This window comes from Ranitomeya variabilis, chromosome 3 (genome assembly GCF_051348905.1).
Source record: "Ranitomeya variabilis isolate aRanVar5 chromosome 3, aRanVar5.hap1, whole genome shotgun sequence".
Classification (NCBI taxonomy): Eukaryota; Metazoa; Chordata; class Amphibia; order Anura; family Dendrobatidae; genus Ranitomeya; species Ranitomeya variabilis.
This window is the reverse complement of record NC_135234.1, coordinates 422,808,997-422,828,186: the sequence shown is the minus strand read 5'-3', so window position 1 is coordinate 422,828,186 and position 19,190 is coordinate 422,808,997. Positions and strand designations below refer to the sequence as shown.

Below are 19,190 nucleotides of genomic sequence, written 5' to 3'. Positions count from 1 at the left end.
TACCCGCGGCAGGAGTTGCGGAATTGCCACTGAAATTTCCGCAGCAATTCCGCAACGTGTGCACATAGCCTTAAGAATAAAGCTTTATTAAAGGCTCGTATGTTGAACTTTTAATTTCCAAAGCATAAGATAACATCGGAAAAAAGTACAAAAAAGTCCTGATGTTTTCAAGTGGTTAAATGGTCTTGAGTAATTACTAGCATTTAACTGTACAGTGCATTAGTATTATACGAATAAAAAGTCACCGGAAAATATTTGAGCCGAGCTATGTACTTCTACAAACAATTGTGCCACCAATGCACAAATTGCTCAAAAGAGTAATTGTTTTATTGAAAATATGCTTTTATTCACACATTATTAAAACTATTCTAAGAGATCCCAACCAAATATAGGCAAATGTCAAGATACAGCAGCCAGATAAGGAGTATGGGTAAAAAGTACGTTTAGTGAAGCCATTCAGGAAAATCCATGAAATAAAGGGCATTTAGGTCAAATATATAACAATGTGAATTTATCCAAGTCAAAACACATGTATTGCGATACATGGAATAGCTTTACCCATACTTTGTTTGCCCAAATCTTGCCAGCCACTGACCCCAACATGCTTTTTGCTTGTTTTAGTTTATTCAGAGAGTACAGACAGGACAGATTGGGCACAAGGCGCAAACCCATGAGTAGTGGTTGATCCTTAAGCTGTTTAATTTACCTACTGTATAAAATTGGCAAGCTGCACCTGATGTTGCATTCACGTTGGGATTGAACGCGCATGTGCAATCCTTGATACCTGTTTAATCTAGTAGGCTCTTAAGGAGACACGGGAGTCACCTGGTGCTCTGGTCTGCTAACTGAAACCACAGGGATCATCCCACCGAATGCAAACTCTCCTTTTACCGTGGGCATAATACTACTCAGACAACACAGGGTGAGAGTAAAATAGTGTGGCAATTATTTATGGAACCACAAAATTACAGAGTCCTCACCCTTCCGTTGACTTGCCAGGGTAAGAGCAGCAGTGACTTAAGAGCTTCCAGGGCCGACAACACCACCTGTGGCACGCACAAAGAAGAGGTAACTGCAAGATTAGGAAGATGACAGTCCATTGAGGTACAAGGCCAGTTGACTATGTATCCATGGGCTCAGGTGACCGACTGGTTCAAATCCAGACTACCCCAAACGTATTCATGGTTCAGTGATGGTCATTGGAGCAGATCTGTATTCGGTCAGCTGGGTTTTCAAAACGTGCCCACACTTTTACCTACAGATGCACATACAAACGGCAATATGTTTTCACAGATGCACAAATTACAAACATATATGTAAATTATAACACACTCCCACACACTCATCTGCTTTTATATACATACTGAAATAGATACAAACGCATGCAGAGGTACATACAGGAACACCTTTATACACACAGGGGCACACACAATAAAATGTGTACAGTTATTTACATGGATAGTGAGGCTCAAGTTAAACCTATGCCTTCTAAAGGATAGCTCAGCTTCGCAAGTTCTCCCACTTAAAAAGATGAGAGGCCTGTAATTGACATCATAGGTAGACCACAACTATGAGAGTCAAAATTGAGAAAACAAATCCAGTAAATCACCTTGGGTTACAAGGACACTAAGCTTCAGGAGGGCAAATTTCCAACGGATGAGAGATGATCTTGGTGCAATTAACTGGGACGATATCCTGAGACATAAAAATACACAAAGAAAATGGGAGACGTTTATTAGCATCCTGGATAGGACCTGTGCACAGTATACACCGTATGGGAATAAACATACTAGAAATAGGAGGAAACCAATATGGCTAAATAGAGCTGTAAGGGGCGCAATCAGTGACAAAAAGAAAGCATTTAAAGAATTAAAGGAAGTAGGTAGTGATGAGGCATTAAATACAAAAAATAAAATACATTCTGTAAAAAGCAAATCAAGGCAGCAAAGATTGAGACAGAGAGACTCATTACCAGAGAGAGAGTAAAAATAATCCCAAAATATTCTCTAACTACATAAACCGTAAGAAACTAAAAATTGATAGTGTTGGCCCACTTAAAAATAGTCTGGGTGAAATGGTGGATGAGGAAAAAGCCAATATGCTAAATGACTTTTTTTCATCAGTATTTACACAAGAAAATCCCATGGCAGACAATATGATCAGTGATAACAAAAATTCCCCATTATATGTCATCTGCGTAACCCAGCAGGAAATACGTCAGCATCTAAAAATCACTAAAATTGGCAAATCTCCGGGCCCGGATGGGATACACCCCCGAGTACTGCAGGAATTAAGTACAGTCATTGATAGACCACTATTTTTAATCTTTAAAGCATTCATAATAACAGGGACTGTACCACAGGACTGGTGTATAGCAAATGTGGTGCCAATATTCAAAAAGGGGACAAAAACTAAACTCGGAAATTATAGGCCAGTAAGCTTAACCTCTACTGTGGGTAAAATCCTGGAGGGCATTCTAAGGGATGTTATACTGGAGTATCTGAAGAGGAATAACCTCATGACCCAGTATCAACACGGGTTTACTAGGGACCGTTCCTGTCAGACTAATCTGATCAATTTCCATGAAGAGGTAAGTTCCGGACTGGACTAAGGGAACGCAGTGGACGTAGTGTATATGGACTTTTCAAAAGCTTTTGATACGGTGCCACACAAAAGGTTGATACATAAAATGAGAATAATGGGGATAGGGGAAAATATGTGTAAGTGGGTTAAGAGCTGGCTCAGGAATAGGAAACAAAGGGTGGTTATTAATGGAGCACACTCGGACTGGGTCGCGGTTAGCAGTGGGGTACCACAGGGGTCAGTATTGGGCACTCTTCTTTTTAACATATTTATTAATGACCTTGTAGGGGCATGCAGAGCAGAATTTTAATATTTGCAGATGACACTAAACTCTGCAGGGTAATCAATACAGAGGAGGACAAATTTATATTACAGGATGACTTAGAAGCTTGGGCTGATAAATGGCAAATGCGCTTTAATGGGGATAAATGTAAGGTCATGCACTTGGGTAGAAGTAATAAGATGTATAACTATGTGCTTAATTGTAAAACACTGAGCAAAACCGTCAATGAAAAAGATCTGGGAGTGTGGGTGGATGACAAATTCACATTTAGTGGCCAGTGTCAGGCAGCTGCTACAAAGGCAAATAAAATAATGGGATGCATTAAGAGGCATAGATGCTCATGAGGAGAACATAATTTTACCTCTATACAAGTAACTAGTTCGACCACACTTAGAATACTGTGCACAGTTCTGGTCTCCGGTGTATAAGAAAGACATAGCTGAACTGGAGCGGGTGCAGAGAAGAGCAACCAAGGTTATTAGAGGACTGGAGGGTCTGCAATACCAAGATAGATTATTACACTTGGGGCTATTTAGTTTGGAAAAACGAAGACTAAGGGGTGATCTTATGTTAATGTATAAATATATGAGGGGACAGTACAAAGACCTTTCTGATGATCTTTTTAATCATAGACCTGAGACAGGGACAAGGGGGCATCCTCTGTCTGAAGGAAAGCAGATTTAAGCATAATAACAGCCGCGGATTCTTTTCTGTAAGAGCAGTGAGACTATGTAACTCTCTGCCTTATGATGTTGTAATGAGTGATTCATTAGTAAAATTTAAGAGGGGACTGGATACCTTTCTTGAAAAGTATAATGTTACAGGTTATATATACTAGATTCCTTAATAGGGCGTTGATCCAGGGAACTAGTCTGATTGCCGTATGAGGAGTCGGGATGTCTCCAATGTGCAGCTTACTCTTTGCCACATGGGGTTTCTTTGCCTTCCTCAGGATCAACATGTTAGGGCATGTTAGGTTAGGCTATGGGTTGAACTAGATGGACTTAAAGTCTTCCTTCAACCTTAATAACTATGTTACTATGTTGTCTGATTTGGCAAGATTTATTTTTCAAATTATGGTGGAAAATAAGTATTTAGTCATTAACAAAAGTTCATCTCCATATTTTGTTATATATCCGTGGTCAAACTTTTCTGTACTTCTTCACAAGGTTGGCACACACAGTTGGTGGTATGTTGGCCCATTCCTCCATGCAGATCTCCTCTACAGCAGTGAAGTTTTGAGCCTCTCGCTGGGCAACACGGATTTCGAACTCCCTCCAAAGGTTTTCTATGGGGGTGAGATCTGGAGACTGGCTAGGCCACTCCAGGACCTTCATATGCTTCTTACGAAGCCACTCCTTTGTTGCCCTGGCGGTATGTGCTTGGGATCATTATCATGCTAAAAGACCCATCCACGTTTCATCTTCATGGCCCCATTTATTCTTTCATGTGAACGGATCAGTCGTCCTTGTCCCTTTGCAGAGAAACAGCCCCAATGCATGATGTTGCCACCCCCATGCTTCACAGTAGGTATGGTGTTCTTTGGATACAACTCAGTATTCTGTCTCCTCCAAACACAACGAGTTTTGTTTGTACCAAACAGCTCTACTTTGGTTTCATCAGACCATATGACATTTTCCCAATACTCTTCTGAATTATCCAAATGCTCTCTAGCAAACTTCAGACGGGCCCGGATATGTACTGGCTTAAGCAGGGGGGCACATCTGTCACTGCAGGATCTGAGTCCCTGGCAGTGTAGTATGTTACTGATGATAGTCTTTGTTATGGTGGTCTCATCTCTATGCCGGTCATTCTCTAGGTCCCCCCATGTGGTTCTGGGATTTTTGCTCACCTATCTTGTGATCATTTTGACCCCACGGGTTGAGATATTGCGTGGAGCCCCAGATCAAGGGAGATTATCATTGGTCTTGTATGTCTTCCATTTTCTTATTATTGCTCCCACAGTTGATTTCATCACACCAAGCCGCTTGCCTATTGTAGATTCAGTCTTCACAGCCTGGTGCAGGGCTACAATTTTGTTTCTGGTGTCCTTCGACAGCTCTTTGGTCTTCACCATAGTGGAGCTTGGAGTGTGACTGTTTGAGGTTGTGGACTGGTGTCTTTTATACTGATAACAAGTTCAAACAGGTGCCATTACTACAGGTAATGAGTGGAGGACAGAGGAGCCTCTTAAAGAAGAAGATAGATGTCTGTGAGAGCCAGAAAACTTGCGTGAATTTAGGTGACCAAGTACTTATTTTCCACCGTAATATGAAAAATAAATCTTGCCAAATCAGACAAGGTGATTTTCTGGATTTTTCTTCTCATGTTGGCTCTCATAGATGTGGTCTAACTATGATGTCAATTACAGGCCTCTCTCATCCTTTTAAGTGGGAGAACTTGCACAATTGGTGGCTTACTATATACTCCCTCCCCCCCACTGTACCTAGAGACTAGTACAGGGGGCACTTTACTCCCCGCCTCCTGGCCCAACTCTTCCTTATACCTAGTATGTTTAGTGTTCATATTACTTTTTGCACTTATTTTGCTTTTTCAAAAAAGAACAAGAGCTAGGAAACTTCAGTGTGCATAACTATTCACCCCCCTAAAATCAGTTCCTTGTAGAGGCTTCTTTTGCTTCAATTACAGCTGCAAGTCGCTTTGGATCAGAGTCTCTCCACATCTTGCCAATGGGATTTTTGCCTATTCCTTAAGGCAATACTGCTTCCGCTCCTTTAAGTTAGATGTTTCCTCTGGTGAACAGCAATATTCTAGTGTGACCACAGATTCTCAATTGGATTAAGGTCTGAGCTTTGACTAGGCCACTGCAAAACATTTACGCGTTCCCCTTAAACCACTTGAGTTTTGCTCCAGGGGTCATCAGAGATGGAGATATTTTTTTTTATAACCTAAACCTGACTTGTACTTCAACAGCTTTGCCCCTGACTTATTTGGAGTCGTCCTTGGTCTTCCTGGTGTTGTTACACATAGTATATTCCACAGCCACGTAGTATATTGCACAGCCATGTAGTGTATTGCACAGCCATGTAGTTTATTGCACAGCCACGTAGTATATAGCACAGCCCACGTAGTATATAGCACAGAGACGTAGTATATAACACAGCCCACGCAATATATTACACAGGTCACACAGTATATAACACAGTCCATGCAGTATATAACACAGGCCACGTAGTATATCGCACAGAGACGTATATAGCACCGCCCATGTAGTATATAACACAGCAACTTAGTATATTGCACAGCCACGTAGTATATTGTACAGCCACGTAGTATCTAGCACAGCCCACGCAGTATCTAACACAGCCCACGCAGTATATAACAAAGCCCACGTAGTATATAGCAATGTGGGCACCATATCCCTGTTAAAAAAAATAATTTAAATAAAAAATAGTTATATGCTCGCCTTCCGGCGGCCCCTGGATCCAGTCCAGGCCTTTAGCGATGCTCCTCGCGACGCTCCGTTCCCAGTAATGCATTGTGGCAATAACGCGTGATGATGTAGCGGTCTCGCGAGACCGCTATGTCATTTCCGGTCATTGCCGTAATTGATTCTTGGGACCGGAGCGTCGCGAGGAGCGGGAAAGGCGCCGGAAGGTGAGAATATAATGATTTTTTATTTTTTAAATTATTTTTAACATTAGATCTTTTTACTATTGATGCTGCATAGGCAGCATCAATAGTAAAAAGTTGGTCACACAGGGTTAATAGCAGCATTAAGGGACAGCGTTACACCGCGTTATGCCGTGGTGTAACGCAGTTTGTTTAACGGACTGCTAAACCGCTATGGGGGCACTAACTGGAGGGCAGTAGGGAGGGGGCACTGACTGGTGGGGAGTAGGGAAGGGGAATTCACGGCCTGACTGTGCCCGTCGCTGATTGGTTGCGGCCAGCCGGTCGCGACCAATCAGCGACATGGGATTTCCGTGACAGACAAACAGACGGAAGGGACCCTTAGGCGATTATATAGATAGACTAGATAGTGGCCCGATTCTAACGCATCGGGTATTCTAGAATATGTATGAATGTATGTATGTATGTACGTACGTCGCACTTAGCACAGCCACGTAGTATATAGCACAGCCACGTAGTATATAGCACAGCCACGTAGTATATAGCACAGCCACGTAGTATATAGCACAGCCACGTAGTATATAGCACAGCCACGTAGTATATAGCACAGCCACGTAGTATATAGCACAGCCACGTAGTATATAGCACAGCCACGTAGTATATAGCACAGCCACGTAGTATATAGCACAGCCACGTAGTATATAGCACAGCCACGTAGTATATAGCACAGCCACGTAGTATATAGCACAGCCACGTAGTATATAGCACAGCCACGTAGTATATAGCACAGCCACTTGGTATATAACACTGCCCACGTAGTATATAGCAGCCATGTAGTGTATGACACAGCCACGTAGTATAGGCACACCAACGTAGTATATAGCACAGCCACGTGGTATATAGCAGCCATGTAGAATATATCAGCCACGTAGTATATAGCAGCCACGTAGTATATTATACAGCCCACGTAATATATAGCACAGCCCACGTAATATATAGCACAGCCCCGCAGTATATAACACAGGCCACATAGTATATAACACAGGCCACGCAGTATATAACACAGCCCACGCAGTATATAACACAGCCCACGTAGTATATAGCAGTGTGGGCACCATATCCCTGTTAAAAAAAATAAATAAATTAAAAAAAAAAGTTATATACTCACCCTCCAGCATCCACCGAAGCTGTCCTTATGCGCGCGATGCTGCTGCCAGCTTCCGTTCCCAGTGATACATTGTGAAATTACCCACATGACTTAGCGGTCTCGCGAAACCGCTAAGTCATCTGGGTAATTTCGCAATGCATCACTGGGAACGGAAGCTGGTGGCAGCATCGCGCGCATCGGTGGACGGCGGAAGGTGAAAATAGCACAATTTTTTTATTTTTTTAACATTATATATTTTTACTATTGATGCTGCATAGGCAGCATCAATAGTAAATAGTTGGTCTGGAATGGGGCGACACACTGGCACTGACTGGAGGGGAGTAGGGAGGGGGCACTGACTGGAGGAGGCACTGACTGGAAGAGAGTAAGGAGGGGCCAATTCGCGGCTAGACTAAGCCTGTTTCCGTTACAGACAAACAGACGGAAGTACCCATTAGACGATTATATAGATAGATATGTATAAAAGGGTGAAACCTTTTGCAAATATATATATATATATATATATATATATATATATATATATATATATATATATATATATACATATACATATACCATTCAGGCTATTATACCAAGGTTTTAACGTTCATCTGTGGCTGTTACATATGTTTTTGAGAACTTTAATCTACACTTATAAAAACATGCAAATAAAGTGAAAAGAAGAAGATAATGTAGCAATGAAGTGTGCTAAATTTCTAAAGTATCTTGCTGCCTTTTTAATGTTTTCCATTCAGATGATATTTTGTATGGAGTCAATGGGTCTGTTTTTGAAAATATATGGCAAATATATGCATTACATACAAAGCTTGTCTGCCTATTTCAGAGTTCGGTGCGTATTTCATACAAATTTCTCATACAAATTTTTGGTTGAGTAACTCTTTTGGCAAAGTCACTCCTTCCCCCTCTTTTCATGCCGTTGTCTGTTCCCAAGAGAATTCGTTTCAGTGTATTGCGTATTTTCCCATAAGAGACCCTGATGGCATTTATGGGAGTGAACATAATACTGTTTATGAAAGTTCTGGAGAAATTTACTGTTGCAACCAAAATTATTCCACCCCCATAGCAAATTAGGTTTGTTAGTAAAATTTATGAAAAGATGTTTCAAATAAACCAATCAAACAAGAACAAATTAATTAGCACAACATAGCTAATGAAACATGTGATGTCTCCAAACTCAACACAAATTTCCACTTTTAATTCAGTTTCAGAATTCACCTCTTTGTGGTATATTTATATGATTTTGAGCATATTGGAGCTCACTTTTCTTGTGCTTTTGGACCAGTAGAGGTGTTTTTTTTGGAGCTCAGACATGAATACGATCAACAATTATGCACTGTGAAACCTCAGTACCTGCTGCCACCAAATCTTGCTGCAGATCTTTTGCATTTACTTAAGGGTTTTGTAATTTGTTGGCAGCTGGTGATCGCTTCCTCTCTCTGGCATGTCTAGGTGGTGTCACCAGTGTTATTTTAACTTTGAACTTGTGAATTATGCTTACAACCCTATCTCTAAGAACATTCAATATCTTTGATATTTTTTCTATTCTTTTCTTTGTTTGTGTAAGGCCATGATCTCTTCTCTTTACCTTTTTGGGCCACTCTCTTGGCAACCTAAGAATATTAATGGAAATCTGTCACCCCCAAAATCGTATAAGAAGCTGTGGCCTCCGGCATCAGGGGCTTATCTACAGCATTCTGTAATGCTGTAGATAAGCCCCTGATGTAACCTGAAAGATGAGAAATAAAGGTTATATTATACTCACCCAGGGGTGGACCTGCTGCGGCCCGGGTCCGATGGGCGTCGCGGTCCGGTCCAGCGCCTCCTATCTTCATCAGATGGCGTCCTCTTCTTGTCTTCTTGCCGAGGCTCCGGCGCAGGTGTACTTTGCCCTGTTGAGGGCAGAGCAAAGTACTGCAGTGCGCAGGCGCTGCGGACAAGAGGAGGACGTCATCTCATGAAGATAGGAGGCGTTGGACCGGACCGCGAGCCCATCGGACCTGGACCGCAGCGCCCCTGGGTGAGTATAATATAACCTTTATTTCTCATCTTTCAGGTTACTTCAGGGGCTTATCTACAGCATTACAGAATGCTGTAGATAAGCCCCTGATGCCGGTGGCCGAAGCTCATATACGATTTTGGGGGTGACAGGTTCCCTTTAATGAACTGAAGGCCTTTGCCCATGGGCTAAGATTCCTCAGGTATGCTGACAGATGTTGGCATTCGGCTACACATCACTTGCAGCAGATCAGAACAACCAAGGGGTGCTCTAGCATGCACTAGTCAGTAAAAGTGACAAATTGTGATAAGATGAATTTAGAGAAAACACTTCTTTTATTAGTTGTTGAGCTATTTAAATTGTTCTTCTTTGATTGTTTTACAAATCAGTCCCAGGTATCCCGGTCTCCGCTTCATTATCCTGAGTCTACTGCCCTCTGTTGTGTTCCACGTTGCGTTTGGCAGGTGGCCCGGCATGGATCAATGACATAATCTCCCTATGTCTAGTTAAGGTCCTTTGAAATGCACACCTACGTCTTGTAATTTTGACTCTAGTGCTCCTTGTTTGGTATTCTCCATTATCTGTACTACTGCATTTCAACTCCTATCCATCTCTGCTCGGTTCCAATCCATCTGTCCGTCTGTTCCTGAGTTTCTAATTAGTGTTAGTTGCCATGATTCTATGTGTCCGTTGGAAGCTGCACCAAGTCTGGGATCCGTATACCCACACAGGCCAGAGATTTAGTGGATGCTCCTCACCTGGTGAGCCCTAGCAGATTGGTTTATTGCAAACAGCAGAAAGTTCGTACATTTTGCTCTTACACAATTTGGAGTGAGGAATTTTCATTTGATTTCTAAACCAAGAGTGCCAGGTGGTGAACAGAACTATTCTTCCTACCCAGAAAGTGTGCATGTTCGTCCAGCTATTGACATTATGAAAACTAAAATGTGATTTGTCTCAATTGCTGAGTTTTAGTTAGCGATTGCAATTTCATAGTTTTTCCACTCATTTTTTGCTCATGTGTTTTAATTGATAGAAATTATTTTTATTAAAAATAATAATTTTATAATTATTTTCTAGAAAAAGCCTGAAGTTCAACCTCCTGTTTCTACTAACCCATTTTTGGATGATGACAACATAGAAGAGTCTGCTCTGGACAGAGATAGTGACTTGGACAAAGTGAGTATTAAGCCCATTTTCTGCAGTAATTTTTAATGTCTGTAAAATTATGTCATTCATTTTGTTATAACTGTATTAAATCGTGTTGTTTACTATGCTAGTCCATATGTAGGTACCTGGAAAAAAACATTGACCATTTGGTATGTATATGTTTATGGAGCAACATTTGCCACTGTATGCCTCTATAGTGGCTCATGCTGGAAAGTCCTCCTTGCATATTTTTTATGATGTACACTGCAACCACACTATGAATAGACTCACAGGGTCACTGAGAAAAAGTTATAGAGATGATGTTGTTAGACAGTTGTGAATTTTCAATCCTTTAAAAGGGATGGTCACATAAACAAAGTACATTGGAATTAACCCCTTTACCACCTTTCAGAGCCATACTTTTTATTTTTTCGATCAATATGGCCATGTGAGGGCTTGTTTGTTGCGGGAAAAGTTGTACTTTTGAAAAATACCATTGATTTTACCATATAGAGTATTGTAAAACGAGAAAAAATTCCAAGTGCAATTCTACATTTTTTTTGGGGGGGGGGGTATGTTGCATACCATGTTGACTAAATGCTAAAACTAACCTGCCATTATGATTCTCCAGGTCACTACGAGTTTGAAGATGCCAAACACATGTAGGTTATTTTTACTTAAGTGGGAAGCAAAATAATATCCAGAGTTTGTTAAAAAAACAAACAAAAAAAAACAACATACCATTTTCCAAGACATGAAGCGTCTCCATTTTTCTGGATTTGGGTCGGGTGAGGACTAGTTTTTTGCGCTCCAAGTTGACGTTTTTATTGATATTATTTTGGAATCGATACAATGTTTTGATCTCCTGTAATTGCATTTTATTGCAATGTTGCGGAGACCATAAAAAATGTAATTCTTGCTTTTTTGATTTTCTTTCTTGTTACGCCATTTATCGAACGGAATAATTCTTTTTATATTTTAATAGATTGGGCGTTTCTGAACATGGCAACACCAAATGTGTATTTTGATTTTTTTTAATTGTTTTATTTTGATTGGAGCAAAAGGGGCATGATTTGGACTTTTATATTTTTTAAATAGTTCTGAAAACTTATTTTTTAACCTTTTACATGCTTTAATAGTTGCCTTAGACTATCTGATCACTTGTGTTACACATAGCTGACTATCACAGCTGACACCCGGCACTATGTGCCAGGAGCGGTCATTGACTGCTTCCGGCACTTAAACCCCCTGGAACACTGCGATCAAACAAGATCGCAGCGTTCCGTTGGCATAGGGAAGCATCATGCAGGGAGGGGGCTCCCTGCATGCTTCCCTGAGACCCTCAGAACAACGCGATGTGATCGCGTTGTTCCAAGGGTCTCCTCCCTGCAGGTCCCGGATCCAAGATGGCCGTGGGGTCCTTCTGGGTCCTGCAGGGAAGTGGCCTGTCAGTGCCTGCTAGGAGCAGGCGCTGAGAAGCCTACACTGCCTGTCAGCTCGCTGATCTGACATAGTGCTCTGCAAAGTGTCAGATCAGCGATCTGACTTTATACAGTAATGTCCCACCCTGTAACAATGTAAAAAAAATAACATTTTTTAAAAAATTCCTAAATAAAGAAAAAAACCACATTTCTTTATGTAAATAAAAACAAACAATAAAAGTACACATATTTAGTATTGCCGCGTCCGTAACAACCCGACCTATAAAACTGTACCACTAGTTAACCCCTTCAGTGAACACTGTAAAAAAATAAATAAAAAACAAGGCAAAAAACAATGCTTTATCATCATACCACCGAACAAAAAGTGGAATAACACGTGATCAAAAAGACGGATATAAATAAACATGGTACCGCTGAAAATGTCATCTTGTCCCACAAAAAATGAGCCACCATACAGCATCATCAGCAAAAATAAAACGTTAAAGCCCTCAGAATAAAGCGATACAAAAATAATTATTTTTTATATAAAATAGTTTTTAGTGTATAAAAGCGCCAAAACATAAAAAGATATAAATGAGGTACTATCGCGAAGAATAATCCTGCTTTCTCAATTTTACCACACGTGCAACGGTATAAACGCCCCACGCAAAAGAAATTCATGAATTGCTGGTTTTGTTCATTTTGCCTCACAAAAATCATAATAAAAAGCGATCAAAAAATGTCTTGTGCCCCAAAATGGTACCAATAAAAACATCAACTCGTCCCGCAAAAAAACAAGACCTCACATGACTCTGTAGGCCAAAATATGGAAAAATTATAGCTCTCAAAATGTGGTGATTAGGGTTGAGCGACCTTAGCTTTTTTAGGATCGAGGTGGGTTTTGTGAAACCCGACCTTCTCGGACGTCGGATCGTATGGAATCGGCCGATTCTACTGTAAAGTCGGGTTCCGGACCCGGAACACGAAACCCAATGTATGTCAATGAAATTATTTTTTTTATTCTCTCTCTCTCTCTCTCTCTCTCTCTCTCTCTCTCTCTCTCTCTCTCTCTCTCTCTCTCTCGTGCAAGGCATATGTTATTTTTTGACTCCGGAAATTACTACGTCCGAAAACGTAACATAGCACTATGATGCCGCAGGAGCCGGAACCTATGTCATCACGCTGCCCACAATTAATTGGCTCAAAAAAATGGCGGGGAAGGCGTCATTCGAAACGCGACTTTGGCGCCAAGTTCGCGTTCCACGTGGCCGACCCACACTGGGATCGGATCGGGTTTCATGAGACGCCGACTTTGCCAAAAGTCGGCGACTTATGAAAATGAACGACCCGTTTCGCTCAACCCTAGTGGTGATGCAAAAACTATTTTTTTTTTTTTGCAATAAAAAGCGTATTTTTGTGTGTGACAGCTGCCAAACGAAAACTCTCTATAAAACCCGCTATAAATAGTAAATCAAATCCCCCTTCATCACCCCCTTAGTTAGGGAAAAATAATAAAATAAAAAAAAATATTTTTTTCCATTTTCCCATTAGGGTTGGGGCTAAAGTTAGGGTTAGAGTTTCGGCTAGAGTTGGGGTTAGGGTTTGGATTACGTTTATGGTTGGGATTAGGGTTGAAATTAGGGTTAGGGGTGTGTCAGGGTTAGGGGTGTAGATAGGGTTATGTTTAGGATTGGGGTTAGGGGTGTGTTGGGGATAGGGGTTTGGTTGGGATTAGGGTTAGGGGCCTGTTCGGGTTAGGGGTGTGGTTAGGGTTATGGTTGGGATTAGGGTTAGGGGTGTGTTCAGGTTAGGGTTGGAGTTAGAATTGGGGGGTTTCCACTGTTTAGGCACATCAGGGGCTCTCCAAACCTGACAGTGTCCGATCTCAATTCCAGCCAATTCTGGGTTGAAAAAGTAAAATTGTGCTCCTTCCCTTCCGAGCTCTGTCGTGTGCCCAAACAGTGGTTTACCCCCACATATGGGGTAACAGCGTACAACAGAACAACTTTTGCAGTTCACTTTCTCTTGTTACCCTTGGGAAAATAAAAATTTGGGGGCTAAAAATCATTTTTTTGGGAAAAGTAAATGATTTTTTATTTTCATAGCTCTGCGTTATAAATTTTAGTGAAACACTTGGGGGTTCAAAGTTCTCATAACACATCTAGAGAAGTTCCTTGGGGGTCTAGTTTCCAATATGGGATCACTTGTGGGGGGTTTCTACTGTTTAGGCACATCAGGGGCCCTGCAAATGCAATGTGATGCCTGCAGATCATTCCATCTAAGTCTGCATTCCAAAACCGCGCTCCTTCCCTTCCGAGCTCTGCCATGCGCCCAAACGGTGGATACCCCCCCACATGTGCAATTTGTCCTGAGAATGCCGATATCCCACAACAACTTTAGGGGTCCAATTTCTCCTTTACCCTTGGGAAAATAAAAAATTGGGGGCAAAAATATTTTTGTAAAAAAAAAAAAATGATCCTTAGGCGGTCTACTTTCCAAAATGGTGTCACTTGTGGGGGGGTTTCCACTGTTTAGGCACATCAGGGTCTCTCCAAACGCGACATGGTGTCTTACCTCAATTTCAGCCAATTTTGCATTGAAAAGTCAAATGGCGCTCCTTCCTTTCGAGCTCTGCCATGCGCCCAAACAGTGGTTTACCCCCACATATGGGGTATCAGCGTACTCAGGACAAAATGTACAACAACTTTTGGGGTGCAATTTCTCCTGTTACCCTTTGTAAAATAATACAAATTGGATCTGAAGTAAATTTTTTGTGAAAAAAGTTAATTTTTTTTTTTTAAACATTCCAAACATTCCTATGAAGCACTTGAAAGGTTAATAAACTTCTTGAATGTGGTTTTGAGCACCTTCAGGGGTGCAGTTTTTGGAATGGTGTCACACTTGGGTATTTTCTATCATATAAACCCCTCAAAGTGACTTCGAATGTGATGTGGTCCCTAAAAAAAAAAAAAAAAATGATGTTAAAATGAGAAATTTCTGGTCAGTTTTTAACCCTTATAACTTCCTAACAAGAAAAAATGTGGGTTCCAGAATTGTGCTGAGGTAAAGTAGACATGTGGGAAATGTTACTTATTAAGTATTTTGTGTGGTGTCTTAAGGGCATGAAAATTCAAATTTGGAAAATTGCGAAATTTTCAAAATTTTCACCAAATTTCAGTTTTTTCACAAATAACCGTAAGTCATATCAAAGAAATTTTACTACTATCATGAAGTACAATATGTCACGACAAAACCGTGTCAGAATCACCAGGATCCATGCAAGCGTTCCAGTTATTTGCTCATAAAGGGACAGTGGTCAGAATTGTAAAAATTGGCCTGGTCAATAACATGCAAACAACCCTTAGGGGTTAAGGGGTTAATTCATGCACAGCACTTAAAGAGATAAAGGCAAACCAATGTTTAGAAAAAACACCATATTGCAAACATAATAAGTTTAAAGAGGGTTAAGACCCCCCAGGAAGAAGCTTAAAAGCGAAACGCGCATCGGGGCCCAGACTACACGTGCAGGTTATGACTTTAACCTATGGGTTTTGGATGTAAACAAGAAAAATATGTACACTTGGGAGAGTAAACATACCTGCGGGTGTCATCTTTTTGTTTTTTCCCCATGTGTTTTTTAATGGAATTTGTTTAAAAAAAATGTCTCAAAGTTCCTTTTTTTAATACCTAATGCAAAGAGTTCTATTTCTATGTAGGTTGAGTAATTGATCTGGAAGTGCCAATTATTTAGGCCTTTATTCGTAGGCTTTATTTATTGTACCACACACTTGGTACAGCCACAGGAACATTAAAATGCATATGTTCAATATATATATATAGAGAGATACATATATATATATATATATATATATATATATATATATATATATATATACTGTATACATATATATATATACTGTATACATATATATCTATCTATATATATATATAGATATATATCAGCATTGAATATACATTTCAACAAGACAATGTATGTACATTTACAAATACTCCAACGCGGGACATGCTCGGAGGCTCAGGGCGGCTACTGCAACCCCCTTACAATACCACCCAGTCTCTAGTCACTTCTAAGTCATGGACCTTTTAATCCACATGATTTACACAATTAGCAACTTAAATGTTGCTCAGTACCCAAGTCCTTCTGGAATTTATACCACTGAGAGAAGCCAACTTAGTAGCAAAGCCACGGCAGGGGACTAAAAATCCTCCAAAAATTCAAAAATACAACTGAAAAAGGGCAGCACTGCTTACCTGAGCAGGTCTCTGAACAAATGCACTCTCTTTGCTATGTGGGTTGGCTGCATTCTGTAGTGCCTTTGTTCAGAGACCTGGGCAGGTAAGCGGTGCTGCCCTTTTTCAGCTGTATTTTTGAATTTTTGGAGGATTTTCAGTCCCCTGCCGTGGCTTTGCTACTAAGTTTGTTTCTCTCAGTGGTATAAACTCCAGAAGGATTCAGGTACTTTTAACATTTAAGTTCTCACTGAGAGAAGCAGCATCATTTTCCTTGCTTACAATATAAATATACTCCTCCATTGAACTTGCAACACCAAGAAGAAAAAGCTGTATGGAATTATGGAAATCACTGGATCAGTACACGTTAATGATATGCAAATTGTGAAAAATGGAAACAAAATAAAAAATTCTTGATATATTGTGTATCGGCACCACCCACCATACAGAAATACACGCCTTTGCATGCCATCAATGAGGTTTTTGAGTGCAGTCTGAAGAATGTTCCTCCTACACTGAATGCACTTGAGCACACAAAACATCAAGATCCACTTCTGGCAACTTCTTCTTCCGCAATTGCTGACTAATAAGGACCCAGATGTCCTCAATGGAAGACAAGTCTAGAAACGCTGCAGGCTATGGCCGCACGTTTAGGCCACACAGCCTACTCACAATAGCACTAACACTTTTTTATATTCTGTCATGAAGGTGTCTTCATGGTGTTACCCATGTGGTCTCCTAAACAATCTTCGGTTATCAATGCAACCAAGAGAAAAGCAGGACTCACCGCTGAAGAGGATAGATCTCTAATCCATCTTCCATTGTCGTCGTGCTCTGTTCCATTATAGATTTTGAGAGCGGTGGCAAGAGTTGAATGGAGCATAATTTTAGATAGGGTATTTTGTTGGAATATTTGTGGTTACTTAATAACTATAAACTAGTTTTTGGATGTAATCATGCATAGTTATTGTCTTTGACTTTTTTATAGGCTATGTAATTTATCACTCATGTTTTATGGGATTCCTTCTGTCCATATTGGGAATTTCTGTTATACTGGCTATGAATTTCTTTATTGATGTATTGGTATTTTGTTAGTAATTACTGTAGATTATTGTTTTAATAATGCAACTACTGTCTGATTCTTGCTTCTGTGGTTCAGGCAGTATTAATTTCCTGACAGGTAACCCCTTAAAATATTTTTTAATATGCCTAGAAAAGGGGACATGCCTAACTGTAGTTTTAAGATCAGCCAAATTCATTTTTTGGGTAAGAAATAGCATTTGACTAGTTGCTCAAAATTTAATAAATTTGTTTCAGTTTTTGCTCATCTGGTCTGCTTTTACATTGTCTAAATTTAAAACCGTATTAAACAGGTTGTACTGGACTACATTATTGATATTTCCGTCATGTGCTTATCTGAAGCCAATCTCACATTGATCACCTATCCTAAGGGCAGAGTCAGACATACGTATAAATTGGAGCAAGATCAGAAAGCTTTGCACAGACTGGCCACCGACTCTCCTGACCTAAGCGTGACAGCAGCATATATTTCTATGCAGCTGTCACTCTTGGGTCCGGAGAGCACCGCTGTCCAGTCCACTGCATTCTTATCTTGCTCTGATTTATAATGCCATCTGATTCTGCTCTAAGGATAAAGGCTGAGTCACACATAACGATATCGTTAACGATATCGTTGCAACGTCACGCTTTTGCTGATGTAGCAACGATCCCGCTAACAATCTTGTTATGTGTGACAGCGACCAACGATCAGGCCCCTGCTGGGAGATCGTTGGTCGATGGGAATGATCAGGACCATTTTTTGGTCGCTGATCACCCGCTGTCACCCGCTGGATCGGCGTGTGTGACGCCGATCCAGCGATGTGTTCACTTGTAACCAGGGTAACTATCGGGTTACTAAGCGCAGGGCCATGCGCTTAGTAACCCCATATTTACCCTGGTTACCATTGTAAAAGTAAAAAAACCCAAAAAACAGTACATACTCACATTCTGATGTCTGTCACGTCCCCCGACGTCCACAGGGTTAAAACTGCTTTCGGCAGGAGCGCTGGTAATGCACGCGCTGCTGCCGAGAGCTTCCCTGCACTGACTGTGTCAGCGCCGGCTGTAAAGCAGAGCACAGCGGTGACGTCACCGCTGTTACTGCCGGCGCTGACACATTCAGTGCAGGGAAGCTCTTGGCAGCAGCACGTGCATATTAGCAGCGCTCCTGCCGAAAGCAGTTTTAACCCTGTGGACGCCGGGGGACGTGACAGACATCAGAATGTGAGTATGTACTGTTTTTTGTTTTTTTTTTACTTTTACAATGGTAACCAGGGTAAATATCGGGTTACTAAGCGCGGCCCTGCACTTAGTAACCCGATGTTTACCCTGGTTACCCGGGTGCTGCAGGGGGACTTCGGCATCGTTGAAGACAGTTTCAACGATGCCGAAGTCGTTCCCCTGATCGTTGGTTGCTTGAGAGAGCTGACTGTGTGACAGCTCCCCAGCGACCACACAACGACTTACCAACGATCACAGCCAGGTCGTATCGCTGGTCGTGATCGTTGGTAAGTCGTTTAGTGTAAAGGTACCTTAAGTCATCTATAGCTTAGTCCTACTCAACCCCTTTAATGCACTTCCACCACCATGTGTGCTTTTCTAAAACTACCTGCATTTGCGCCAAACTTTTGCAGTAGAATTAGTGGTTTGTAACAGCCCCAGTCTAATGTGAAAATTGGGTTGAGA

The 19,190-nt window shown here is 41.1% G+C and overlaps 1 protein-coding gene across 2 annotated transcripts in view; it reads left to right on the top strand.

The window, feature by feature from the left end:
- Nucleotides 1-19,190, top strand: part of VPS53 (VPS53 subunit of GARP complex) — a 276,186-nt gene that overhangs the window by 112,152 nt on the left and 144,844 nt on the right. For both annotated transcript variants that reach the window (XM_077296357.1, XM_077296358.1), the window contains exon 12: nt 10,705-10,803. In XM_077296357.1, coding sequence (XP_077152472.1) covers nt 10,705-10,803 — 99 coding nt within the window. The remainder of the gene's footprint in view (nt 1-10,704; nt 10,804-19,190) is intronic.